General features: G+C 37.5%; 1 protein-coding gene across 1 annotated transcript; it reads left to right on the top strand.

The window, feature by feature from the left end:
• Nucleotides 1-5,532: 5,532 nt before the first annotated feature.
• LOC122654614 (serine carboxypeptidase-like) lies at nt 5,533-10,096 on the top strand. Its single transcript, XM_043848781.1, has 9 exons — nt 5,533-5,897; nt 6,438-6,606; nt 7,030-7,149; nt 8,222-8,365; nt 8,453-8,603; nt 8,886-8,974; nt 9,104-9,362; nt 9,482-9,615; nt 9,730-10,096. The coding sequence occupies exons 1-9, from the start codon at nt 5,578-5,580 to the stop codon at nt 9,841-9,843; spliced, it is 1,500 nt and encodes a 499-aa protein (XP_043704716.1). The 5' UTR covers nt 5,533-5,577; the 3' UTR covers nt 9,844-10,096.
• Nucleotides 10,097-12,878: the final 2,782 nt, after the last annotated feature.

Raw genomic sequence — 12,878 nt, 5'->3', positions numbered from 1 at the left:
GATTCCTTCAATTCTATTCTGACCAAAAACAGCTTTCAATATTTAAAAGAAAAATATATATTAATAGATGCTTGACGTCTTCAACTTTCACCGGACATTGCCTCCCTTCGTGGAGAAGAAAAACAAAATATTAAAAAAATGGAGGAAAAAAATAAATCGTGAGGAAGTGAGTATGCAATACACGTTAGGGCAAATGGGTAATTTGGTCAATAAAAAATGAAAGATGCAATATCAAGGAAGAAGGTTCTCCTAGCAGGAAAATTATCCTCTTAGTTTCTCTGCCCGGTACAGTTCCCTAGTGCCTCTAATAAAAAGATGATGGACCCCACTTGGGCAGTGCATTCGAACAGAGGTAAGGTCATCATTTATGCTTCCTATAAGAGGAACCGGACGAACTGTACTAGGCAAGGAACCTAACAGGATAAAGGTCCTCTCTAAGCATGTAGAGAATTCTACACCTTCTCACATTAATTTTTTAATTATTATTTTTCTTTAATTCTATTATGTGCACAATGGGTCCCACTCTGGTGTATAGACACTAGATTGGACTAGCCTAGTATAGAATAAGTTAAAGGACTTGATTTAATGTGTTCTATCAGCTATAGAGCTTTTGATGTATCGGTCAAGTACCTAACAAATTCAATGTGAGGAGGTATTATGTTCATGTGTACGCCTACAAGCTTAGAGAGTCTTTTCTCAAATATGAGACTTGCAAGTTTTTTTTTTTTTTTTTATGATGATAAAAATGAGATTTATAAAATTATGAATGAAAATATACACTGTCTAGAAGAGTAGGAAAATTTAACGGTTGTTAACTGTTATAGCACTTAAACTCAACACTGGAAAAGTTATTTGTTGCATCAGGTAATTCAAAATATAGGTTAATTAAGTTCTAGGGGATACGGATAGAGTCGTTTGGATGAAGAAGATCACACAGATCTTTGTTGAGGCACCACACTTGATTGATTTTGATGTGAGGATGTTTAGCACATTTCCACCCTTGTAGAATTCTATATAGCTCGGCTTTCTTTTCATGTACTACTGATAGGTTACCTGCATCTGTTAGCACATCCTGGCCAGCTAGCAAAATGTAAAAAATCCAACTTGTTAATCTAAGTTCAAGATCATATATGCTTGCACAAATTAAGACAGAAAGGTGCAAACTAGGATTAGCATATAGAGAACAAAAATTTAAGATGTGTGTGCATTATGTCACATCCGAATTTGGAGATGATTCAAAGGGTGGGCAAAATTTTAAGTCACAAAGCCATTTAGATACATCCCGAATAACCAGCATAGGATCAACTTTTGCTAATCCAAAAATAACCTTGTTTCGTACGGTCCATATAAAATAAGATTTGATAATAAAAACTGACAAAAACCAAATCAAAGATTGTTTATCAAAGCAGTAGTGTAGAGGAGGGAAGCACACAGAAATGCAAATGATGGTTTGGAAAGATGCTTAATTCTCAATCCGAGGGGGCCAGATGCGCAGATACACATAATCCAATCACATGATAAGAAAAGATACCAAATTGATTCATCATGAGAAACACGTTAAACACATGTAGGCTCAACAAGCATTCATTTCGAAATAGAAGTTTTGACAGGTATTCCTACATTTAAGACACGCTAAAAAGAGATTTTAAGACTTGCGAGTTGCGATATTATAGCCAAAGTCTTAAATAACGGTGTCCGTAGCAGTATCGATATTGATGTTGATATATTTTGGTTGAATTGATATGTAACGGTTATTCCTTTACCTAAAAAGAAAAGATATGTAACGGTTATTGTATCAATTGAAAAATAAAATATAAAATAAACCAGAATTTTATAAAAGACCGGCCGGTATGTATCGAATCATATACGCTCATTATGATATTGATAATTTAAACCATTATTGTAGTTTTATAACTCTCCCAATTCATCCTGGCCGATACAAAAAATACCTAAATCTAGAGTTTATCAAAAAATTTAGCAGAACTGGTCGAACCAATTAAAACCAACTGATTCAACATAAACTAAATCAGATTAAACTCTTATCAAGCCGACTTCAGTTGGGCTTTTACATAATCTGTAGAAACCAAACTGACCAGACTGATCAAAATGGACCAATGAAATAGAAAACCGGAAAAATAAAACCTACAAAAATCAATACAAAATTAGGTTCTTATGTTTTCCCCTTTTATATTTATATGAGATCGATCAGGATCTCTGAGCCACTAGACTAGGCTAGCACCTCTATGTCTATCGCTCTCCTCTTCACATAATATGATCTCTCTATCCTCCAATGCACAATATTATTTTGCCGCACTTCATTGGTACATTTTTCCATGCCATTTGCTCAGAAAACCTCTTTATATTTATATATAGGGATGGGGGACCACTGCCAGACTGCATGGCCCTTGCACCAACATAGGGACCAAAGAGTGAGAGTGGAGGCCTTCAATTAAGGATGGTATTTTTCATTTCATGGCAGGTGGGTGGTCATTTTTCCTTTCCTGTGCCTGAGCTTAGGTGCCATATGACATGCCAGTCTTGTGAAAAGCAGAAACCAATCCAATAATAAGCTATTAATCCAATTGGATAAAAATCTGAAATCGAATCGATTCTTATCTTATTAGGCAATTTCAATTTGGTTCAATTGAGACCGAAGAATGGTTTAATCTGATCAAAACCGAATCAAATCGACCAATTGACAATCGACAACATCATTAGGAGTGGAGAGTGAAAACAGAAAAAGATAAAAAAAACACGAAAACATCACAAGGAAAAGCCGCAGTTTCCTCCCAAAATTCTTTATGTTGCATAGACTTTATCTAATTCTCCTTAAACCTACTTCTTTCTTTTGTTTTATTGGCAAAATTATCTAAAGCTCCAACTCGGAAAGCCAAAAGAAAGATTTTTTTGTTTTGTTTTTTTTTTTTTTTTGTGGGTAAAAGCCAAAAGAAGGATAAAAGGAAGGAAAGCTTAAAAGCCTTAACTGCCTCGTTTGTATTTTATAGTCTTTATCAGCGTGAGAACATACCACCAAACCATGCATCCCTTGTACCCCACGCTATTAAATGTGAAACACTTCCACACTCGATTGCTTTGGTTTCTTAACTCTCTAAAATCTTCACATTACGTACAATCTTTACATAATAAATTAATGAGAGATCCAAGCAAGCAGGAAAATAGTGAACATATGTCCAACTATAACCCCTTTTTTATTATTATTTTTTTCGAGCGAGGAAATCCTTGAACAAGCTTACGGTTCAAGTCGTAGGAAAAAGCACGGTTACATGAAACCTCTCCCTAGAGTCCAGCCCATGTAACGTTTCATTCATGGGGATTCAAACTTGGGACCTCGTGACCAAAGCACATCATTCTAAACAAGCCGAGCAAACCCATGATGGTATAAATCAAAATACTGACTGTGGGCTAAGCCACTTATTTTTCCTTAATTGTGTCTCTTATTTTACCAAAAAAATTAATAATAATAATAATTGTATCTCCCTATGCTTTGCTTTCAAGGTTATATTAAAGAGAGAGTGACTACGCCCAATGAAGACGCTGATAAGGAGAGGGCAAGGGGTCATTTTGATAGGAAGTGGGAGAGAGACAAACTCAAGATTGGTACAGCACTACTAGCGTGCCCAATCTTTATTCTTTATTAAATCATAGTATCAATATCGGTATCAATCTCAATTCTCAACCAATATATATAACGATATTAATACGTATTAGTGGTAATAGTCTGAATTATTTGTTGGGATTGACTATTGTATTGATTGAAAAATAATAAAAAACTTCAAAAAATCTTAAAAATTCAAAAAAAAAAAAAAAAGACCCTTGTATTTACCGATACCTTAAACTATGTTACTTCGGTTGTGTTTGGTATGTATTATTGGAATGCATTTCAGGTCGATTTTGCATTCTCAAACGATGGAAACTACTATTTTATCACTCAAGAATGTGTATTTGACCTGAAATGTATTCCAAGAATACATACTAAACACATATTAGATCAGCGCAACTAATCCAATCTCTCTCTCACATACACTTCAAGCGAGGCCTAAACATTTCGGCCACGGAAAGGAACTAGGAATAAAGGTATTTGCAAAGGAAGCAACTCCCTTCCTCTTTGCCCTCTCTTGCACGCCCCGTCTCTCATTCCCTTTTGGGTTTTTATATCCATTGGGTCCCTCTCCCACCTCTCTCCATAATAGCCATATCCACATGTAATCTCTGCTTCTCTTAATCTTAAAAAAAAAAAATTCATATCCTCTATTTTCCTTTTTATACCAACCATTAGTCTACTTTAAGTTCCACTCTGCAAAGGCTGAATAAGCAAGAACTTCCTTGCTTTTTTAAATTAGGGAGAAGATTCTCTGTCCGAGAGTGTGGCCTATGTCAGCACTCCTATGAGTCTATCTCTCGTCTCTCTATATGAAAAGACACTTTTGCCTTTTTGTTTTGAGGAGGAGAGAGATAGACACATGGGAGTGCTGGCATAGACCATATTCCCGGACAGAAAACTGCTTTCCAGTAATAAATATAGAAATTAACAATGTATTACATAATAAATTACGTACTTAAATACAAGGAAATATTAAGAAAGAAAATGTTTTATATGGGAATCAAACAAATAAATTGTTTATTAATAGGCATAAGCCACACCTAGACATAGTGAGGGGTGAAAATGACCACCCCACCCTCATGAAAGGTGAAAACTCCGGCCATAGATGTCAACGCACACGTGGCTCCTACGCTCTCCTAATCGTTAATTAAACAATTCAACTCAGTTTTGAACCGATTAAAACCAATATGGTAAAGAGAATGCTACTGGGGAGCGTGCATTACGCTGCCCCTACGCCCAGACGTAGTAGCAGGTAAAATGACCATCACACTTCCATGAAAAAGCAGAATTTCTTGAGGATGCGACAGTCATTTTGTTCACCCCAATGTCAGGGCACAAAGACAGCGCACCGCACGTGCCCAAGTAACTGAAACCAATAAAACCATTTAATCGGAATTATTTATTAATTTGTTTTGATTTCAGGTATTAAAACAATTTAATAAATGGTTTGATTCTAATTTCTACCTTTCATGCCTTGAATCGATTAACCGAAACCGTATCAATTAACTAAAACCATGCATATCAACACTCTAATTAATTCTTGATAAGCAATAAAAAAGATGGTATTTAATCCCAAAATATTAAATTTCAACTAAAAAAGGTTTCAGAAATATGATGAGAAAAGGAACGTCATCCGGTTGTGTTCTGTGTCGTGTACCTGTGCCCAGACATGGTGGGATGCAAAATGATCGATACACCCCTATCTTTTCATGGAGGTGGGACGATCAGTTCACGTTCGACTGTGTATGAGCGTAGGAACACGCCACAACACGGGTGGCGTTGCTGCTCACAATTTTGTGATCCCTGTTACACTCTATCATCTTGTGAAAAGAATTCGTTACCTCTACTATAAAAGTCCAGTCCGTCCCTCTAACTGAAAGGTCCAAATCTCCGATTTTTAAAAAGAAGCAGAACTCAGAAAAAACATAGGAAGACGTTGGCTCGATTTTGAAGCAATGTGGAAAAATCTCATTCTTCTCTCTTTTCTCACTCTACTTTCTCCCTTTTCTTCTTCTGCAACTCCCATCCCTGATGATCTTGGCCTTTTACCCCACGCGAATTTTCCCACTGTACAGGCAGAGAAGCTAATTCGACAGTTCAATCTCATTCCCAAGGACGCCCTTTACATCCCCCATGAATCTTCCGTTCCTCCCACTCCAAAGATCGTCGAGAAACGCTTTAAGTTACCTCACCTTTTGGGTTCTTCTGATGTTTCCGTCGAAGACCTTGGTCACCATGCCGGATACTACCAGCTTAAGCATTCCTATGCTGCTAGGTACTTCCCTCCCTGAATAGAATCCTGGACTTCTGCTGCTGCTGCTTGTAGTCCCTGTTCTGTTGTTTTTGTAATTTTCTCCCTTTCATTTCCCCACCCCCGGTCGTCTTTTTTGGGGTGCTTTTTCTCGACTTATGGGCAGTAAATTTGAATTTAGAACGGAAAAAAAAGACTAGATTTTGAAGTTTCAGGTGAATTTGTGCTTCAGCTCTGACCTTTTAAGATTGCCTCAGGATTACTTCATTTCAGAATCCGGGCTGCTGCTAAATGTTAAATTCTAATTACTAATACTCGGTTGTCAATGAAATATATTGTATATCGGGTGTTTTTTTTTTATGTTAGTCTCTGTGAGTTTTACTTCTGTATTAGTATTTGTTTTAAATTTGTGTTCTGGAACTGAAACTTGATTTCAAATTAGAATCAGATACTTTGTTAAGGAAACTCTGGTGCTTTAGATTCAGTTGATGCGGGTTAAGTTTCAAGTACGTTTGCGTTCCAATGTCCATAAGCGTTCTGATCTCTGCCAACTGCTTTTGTTAGGATGTTCTACTTCTTCTTTGAATCACGAAACAGCAAGACGGATCCTGTTGTTATTTGGTTGACTGGAGGTCCAGGATGTAGCAGTGAGTTGGCTGTTTTCTATGAAAATGGTCCTTTCTCCATTGCAAACAATTTGTCTCTTCAATGGAATGACTACGGCTGGGACAAGGTACTGTTGTTTCTTTAACTTTTATCTTCAAATCAATTAGATTGTTGTTCCCTCTTACAAGATTTTATTATGGTTTACAGAGTTAGCATCTTTAGTTTGATTATTTTCAGGTATATATTCTTAACATCTCTGTTTCGAACAATTAACTCCTTTATTTTCAGAAAAGGGGTATTGGAACTTAACATTATCAAAAGTTGCAAACTATAGAGTTGTAAAATTAGATTGAAAATGGGATTTTTTTACCCCTAGTGGGTAGGGAAATGGAAATTTTATTTTGATCAAAGATTGGACTTTCTACATTTTCTGTTTTGATTGTTTTGGACCTGTTCACCAGTTCCATTGAGTTTGTCATACACAAATAGAAGGCATTCATATTGCTTAAGGATTGGGATCTTTAGCATAACTTTTTATGTTATTTTTCAGGTATCAAACCTTATTTACGTTGACCAGCCTACTGGAACTGGTTTTAGTTATAGTTCTGATAAGCGTGACATTCGTAACAATGAAGAGGACGTTAGCAATGATCTATATGACTTCTTGCAGGTCAGTTGTGTTTCTCTTATATGTAGTTGTTCTAAATGTGATAGCATTTGATACAGAGTGTATAATCCTTTTGTGAACCATTAATAGCATATATGAAAGATAAAAATAAAATAAAATTGTGTGTTAATGAGTCTGTAGAGTCAATTTTAGCAAATATTTTCAAATGTTCAGTCCTAGAACTTGTAAAGAGGTCACCCAGCTTTGTATCATGTGCATGGTTCGTAGTAATTTCCCTTTTCCTTGAAATGATTATGTTAATTACTTTTTTTCTTCTTTATTTTGAGATTGAACCCTCTTAAATTTTTCTTTGTAAGAAGAGGTGGGGGTGTATGGAGGGGAGAAGAATCTCTTCAATGACAAAATATAACACCTTATATTTTTAACGCCCATCTTCTCTAATCATCTGCCTCTTTTGTTATATATCTCATTTGTTTGAACTCAATTAAGTTCCCTGTTTTAAAACACTTCTTTTTCCGGGTAGAATTCACAAATATTTGTTGGAAACCAGGTTTGGGTCTAGAACTTACTGTCAGGTCTTGGTTAGTTTGCCATGAGTCAATCAAACTGAGCTGGAATTAGATCTGTGTAGTCATGGTGACGAATAGCTACATAGCAATATTAAACGGGAGATTGTTATACTTCACTTTATTCACCCTTCTTTTGATAAGTTAAGATTCATTCACTTTCATGCTGAATCCTTGATATTTTCCGTCTCCCTTTCTTTTTGGAAAAGTAACCTAATAGAGCCTTATTATCTGTTGAATCAGATCCTTGTTTTAAAGGCTAAGCTCCACTTAATTGCATATCTCAATCTGAAACTAGATTCCCCGGCCCCCTCATTCCCCCCCCCCCCCCCCGCCCACCCCCACAAAATAGCTCCACTTAATTGCATATCTCAATCTGAAACTAGATTCCCCCGCCCCCTCATTCCCCCCCCCCCCCCCAAAAAAAAAAAAAAAAATAAAAGGGGGGGATGATAGATGAAAGAAAAAAACAATAAGTACAGGGGATTATTTCCATTGGATGGTTAGTATCTCTTAAGCTAAGAATGTACATTTTGGTTTGTGTATAGGCATTTTTTACTGAGCATCCTGAATACACAAAGAATGACTTCTTCATTACTGGAGAATCATATGCTGGGCACTACATTCCTGCTTTTGCCGGTCGAGTTCACCAAGGGAACAAAGCTAAAGAGGGAATTCCTATAAACTTCAAGGTACACCCCTGATTTAGCTTGGTTTGGAGTTAAATTTGGCCAATCATGCTTGCTTCTCTGGACTGAGGTGGGAAAATGGTTAAACAGGGATTTGCCATTGGCAATGGACTGACAGATCCTGCAATCCAGTACCAAGCATATACAGATTACGCATTGGACAATGGAATAATTCAGGAATCTGACTACAATAGTATTAACAAATTGCTTCCAGCTTGTGAAATGGCAATAAAGCAATGCGGTAATTCTTCTTATTTCTTAATTCTCTCCTGTTGTCACTGATTGTATTTACATATTATGAGATCCCATATTTGTTTCTGCTGCTGTTGATTGTCGCCAACAGTTGGGTAAATTTTATATATGAACATGATCGAAAGGAGAGCAGCATCCCTGTCGCACTTCACAAGTAATTCAGATTATACGTTGAGATCTGTTTATGAACATAGGAGATGCTCTAACTCTCAATGTTCCTTTGCTGCTTGGATTCATCCTCCTTGATTTAATACTGTTTCTTCTATTTCAGGAACCGATGGTAAAACCGCATGCATGTCGTCATACTATATTTGCACCAACATATTCAATAAGATCATGGATATTGCCGGTAATATTAATGTAAGCAATTTGTCCGTCTTTTTTGTCCATCATTTGAGTGGGTTTGGTGTTGGAGACATACAGATTTCTTTTTAGCAGATAATATGAGTATTTTCTTAACAAGCATTCTGCAATGTCTTTATTCTACAGTATTATGATTACAGAAAACAGTGCGAGGGTGACCTTTGCTATGATTTTTCAAACATGGAGAAATTCCTAACCCAGAAATCCGTTACGGATGCTCTTGGAGTTGGGGACATCGAATTTGTTTCATGTAGCCCTACTGTTTACCAGGCCATGGTTATGGACTGGATGAGGAATCTTGAAGTTGGTATACCAACTCTTCTGGAGGATGGCATCAAGTTGATGATATATGCTGGGGAGTATGATATCATATGCAACTGGCTTGGTAAGTTTCTTATGTTCAATTTGTTAGCCCCTTGCTGTATGAATTTGAGTCCCCCAATCCTTAACACTCTTTACTTAAAAAAATGCAGTTCAACTTAAACCTATTTTTCTTCTCTTCAGGGAACTCGAGGTGGGTTCATTCTATGGAATGGTCTGGTCAGAAAGAGTTTGGGGATGCTCCAACTGTCCCTTTTGTGGTTGATGGTACAGAAAAAGGACTGATGAAAAACCATGGTCCTCTAACTTTCCTCAAGGTCCTATTACCTTATCATCTCACACTGCTGGTGAAAATTCTGTCCATGAATGAATTATTTGGATAAACTGTTTTACTTTTCTAATTAAGTTCTGGTCTCTGTGATAAATAACAGGTCCATGATGCTGGTCACATGGTCCCAATGGATCAGCCCAAGGCTGCTTTGGAGATGCTGAAGAGATGGACCCATGGGCAGCTTGCAGAAGAAGGTCAGGCGGCTGACATGTGATAGCTCAGCTAATGCTATCCATTTTTCCTTAATGAGCCTTTGCTATACAAATATGGTTTCAATTTTCAAAAGATGGTTTATGGGGGAATTGCTAAACCATTTTTGTGGTTTTTATCCACACTATAATCTGGCTCTCTTCTGAGGTGCATGTTAATATTTTCTTAAACTCTGGTTTTTTAACTCTCTAATTGATAAAATGGTTATAAATACTCCATTCATATCATCAAAATATGTTTGGATTTATTATGTGCATGCCTTCATGGTATTTCACAAGCAAGAGAGAGAGAGAGAGAGAGAGAGAGAGATTCATTTATTGTTTCATGTCAACTAGAAATGAATTTTAAAGACACGAAGTGCCCAAAGAAAACATGAAACAGCCTCTCCATGAAGCAGGGGTGAAGCTGCATACATTATGACCCTTGCCAACCCTGCAGTGTGGGAACCTTGTGAATTGGGTATATCCCGTTTAGAGGGTGGGCCTTGATGCAATGGTAAGGTTGTTCCATTGTGACCTGGGGTTGTGGGTTCAGTCAGAAAATAGTAAGGGTAAGACTGCATACATCATGACCCCGCAGTAGCAGGAACCTTGTGCACTGGATACACCCTTTGAAGTGCTCAAACGAGAAAAAGATTTAGGCGCAGTTCACTTTTGATAAACATTGGAAGAGAAAACGCAACAGAGAAGAGGAGTCTTTGGGCCGAGAGAGAGAGAGGGGTCGTGACAATGAAGGAGATTAGGATAGCCATGAAAATTCAAGCTTGCATTATTGCCATGGGTGCACAAGGGATCTGCTTCCCGTTTTCCAATTTCTTGACTTCGAAGGAGTACAAACTTAATGGAAAATAAAATAACAGAGTTTCTTCCCGTTTTCAATCTTTAGGATTTCCGATACCTGCGCTTCAATCTGCAAAAAAAACCGGGACTCGAGGTTTTGATTAGATAAAGGATAAAATCAGGGCGTACGGTTTAATGGTCTACCCTTCCTACGTTCCAAGTCTCGGTTTCTCCTGTCGAAAATCAAAATCCATGAAGAGAAGGTAATTTTGAGCATGGAACTCCTCTTCAATCATTCATCCAATGGTTGGGAGAACTTGGATACGCATTCACATGTATTGTCATGTGTTAAAATGCGTGTATAAATCCTTCAAATGTTAAATGGATGATTGAAGAAGAGTTTTTTTGGTAATGTTTAAGTCCTTCAAACGTTAAATGGATGATTGAAGAAGAGTTTTTTTGATAAGAAAATATTATTAAGGATAACGTGAGAAACTCATAGTTGTGCATTGGAGAAGAGTTGGAGAAATCTTTTCCCCATTTTGATAAGAGTGGAAAAGAACAAGGTATAAATCATGGTACTGGTATTGGTATTGATTTCGGTCTAGACCGATATAAATACCGATATTAATGTGTATCGGTTGTAATGATCGGTATCAACCTAATAGTCTGAGCTACATTTTGGGATCGACTATTGTAAAAATTTATGAAAATGACACACCCAATATGATCCAAAAATGCAAATATATGTTATCGCTCTCTATCACTCTCGCTCTCACACACACTTCAAGTGAGGCCAAAACATTTCGGCCACCGAAAGAAATTAGGAATAAAGGTATTTGCAAAGCAAGCAACTCCCTTCCTCTTTTCCCTCTCTTGCACGCCTCGTCTCTCATATTCCCTTTTGGGTTTTTATATACATTGGGTCCCTCTCATTACTCTACTTTCAGTTCCACTCTGCAAAGGCTGAATAAGCAACACCTTCCTTGTTTTTTCAATTAAATATAGAAATTGAAGATAAATTGATAAATTACGTACTTATATAGAAAATATTAAGAAAGATAAAGATTTATATGAGAATCGAACCTTTTAAATCGGAACCAATAAACAGCTTATAATAGGTTCAGGGTTGGTTTTAAAAAGTAATGTTTTCTGGGGCGCAGCCACGCCCAGATATAGTGGGGTGGGGTGGGGTGGGGTGGGGGGAAACCTCCTGTCTTGGGCTGGAGCGTCCAGCCCAGCAAAAACAAGGGTAGGGTGGTCATTTCATAGGTGGGTCCCACCTAGGCCCCACTTGTGAAATGACCACCCCACCCCTTGTTTTTGGGGGGTTTTGCTGGGCTAGACGCTCCAGCTCCCACCACTGTAGGACAGGAGCGGGGGGGGGGGGCGATATAATCTCCCTAGTCCCGTTGAAAGGAGGAAATTCCGCCCCAACATGCCAACACACATGGCCCCTGTGCTCTCCCAATCGGGGTTAATCAAACAATTCAACTCAGTTTTGAACCAATTAAAATCAATATGCTATTGAACCAATTGTATGTACTAAATTGATTAAAAAACTTATTACCCAAAAAAAAAAATTTGATTAAAAAACTGGTTAGTCTTAATTTTTATGGGAAAGAGAATGTTACTTGGGAATGTGTGTTGTGTTGCCCCTATGCCTAGATACAAAGGCGAGCGAAATGACCACTGCACCCCATGGAAAAGTAGAATTTTTTGGGAACACAATAGTCATGTTGCTCACCCCTATGTTTAGGCAAAAAGGCAGCCGTTTAACTGAAACTAATAAAACCATTTAATCAAAATTATTTATTGATTAATTTTGAATATTTGATTCGAGGTATTAAAACAATTTAATAAATGGTTTGGTTCTAATATCTTTTTCATACATTGAATCATTTAACCAAAACCAAATCAATTAACTGAAATCAACCCGATTAACACCCTAATTAATTCTTGATAAGCAATAGACCAGATAGGTTTTAATCAGAAAATATACCTGAGCCCAAATACAACTGGATGCGAAATGACAGTCCCACCCCTGATGGCAGGGGTGGGACTGTCATTTACCCCGGCTATGTCTGGGCGCAGGAACACACCACAGCACACGACCGGGTGGCGTTCTTGCTCAGCATTTTATGAACCCTGTTACACTCTATCATCTGGAGAAAAGAATCCGTTACCTCTACTATAAAAGTCCACTCCGTCCCTCTAACTGAAAGTTATAAATCTCCGACTTTTAAAGAAGCAGAACCCA

Source organism: Telopea speciosissima, chromosome 3 (assembly GCF_018873765.1).
Source record: "Telopea speciosissima isolate NSW1024214 ecotype Mountain lineage chromosome 3, Tspe_v1, whole genome shotgun sequence".
Lineage (NCBI taxonomy): Eukaryota > Viridiplantae > Streptophyta > Magnoliopsida > Proteales > Proteaceae > Telopea > Telopea speciosissima.
Note: the sequence above shows the minus strand (reverse complement) of the source record. Positions and strands in the feature narration are given on the sequence as shown.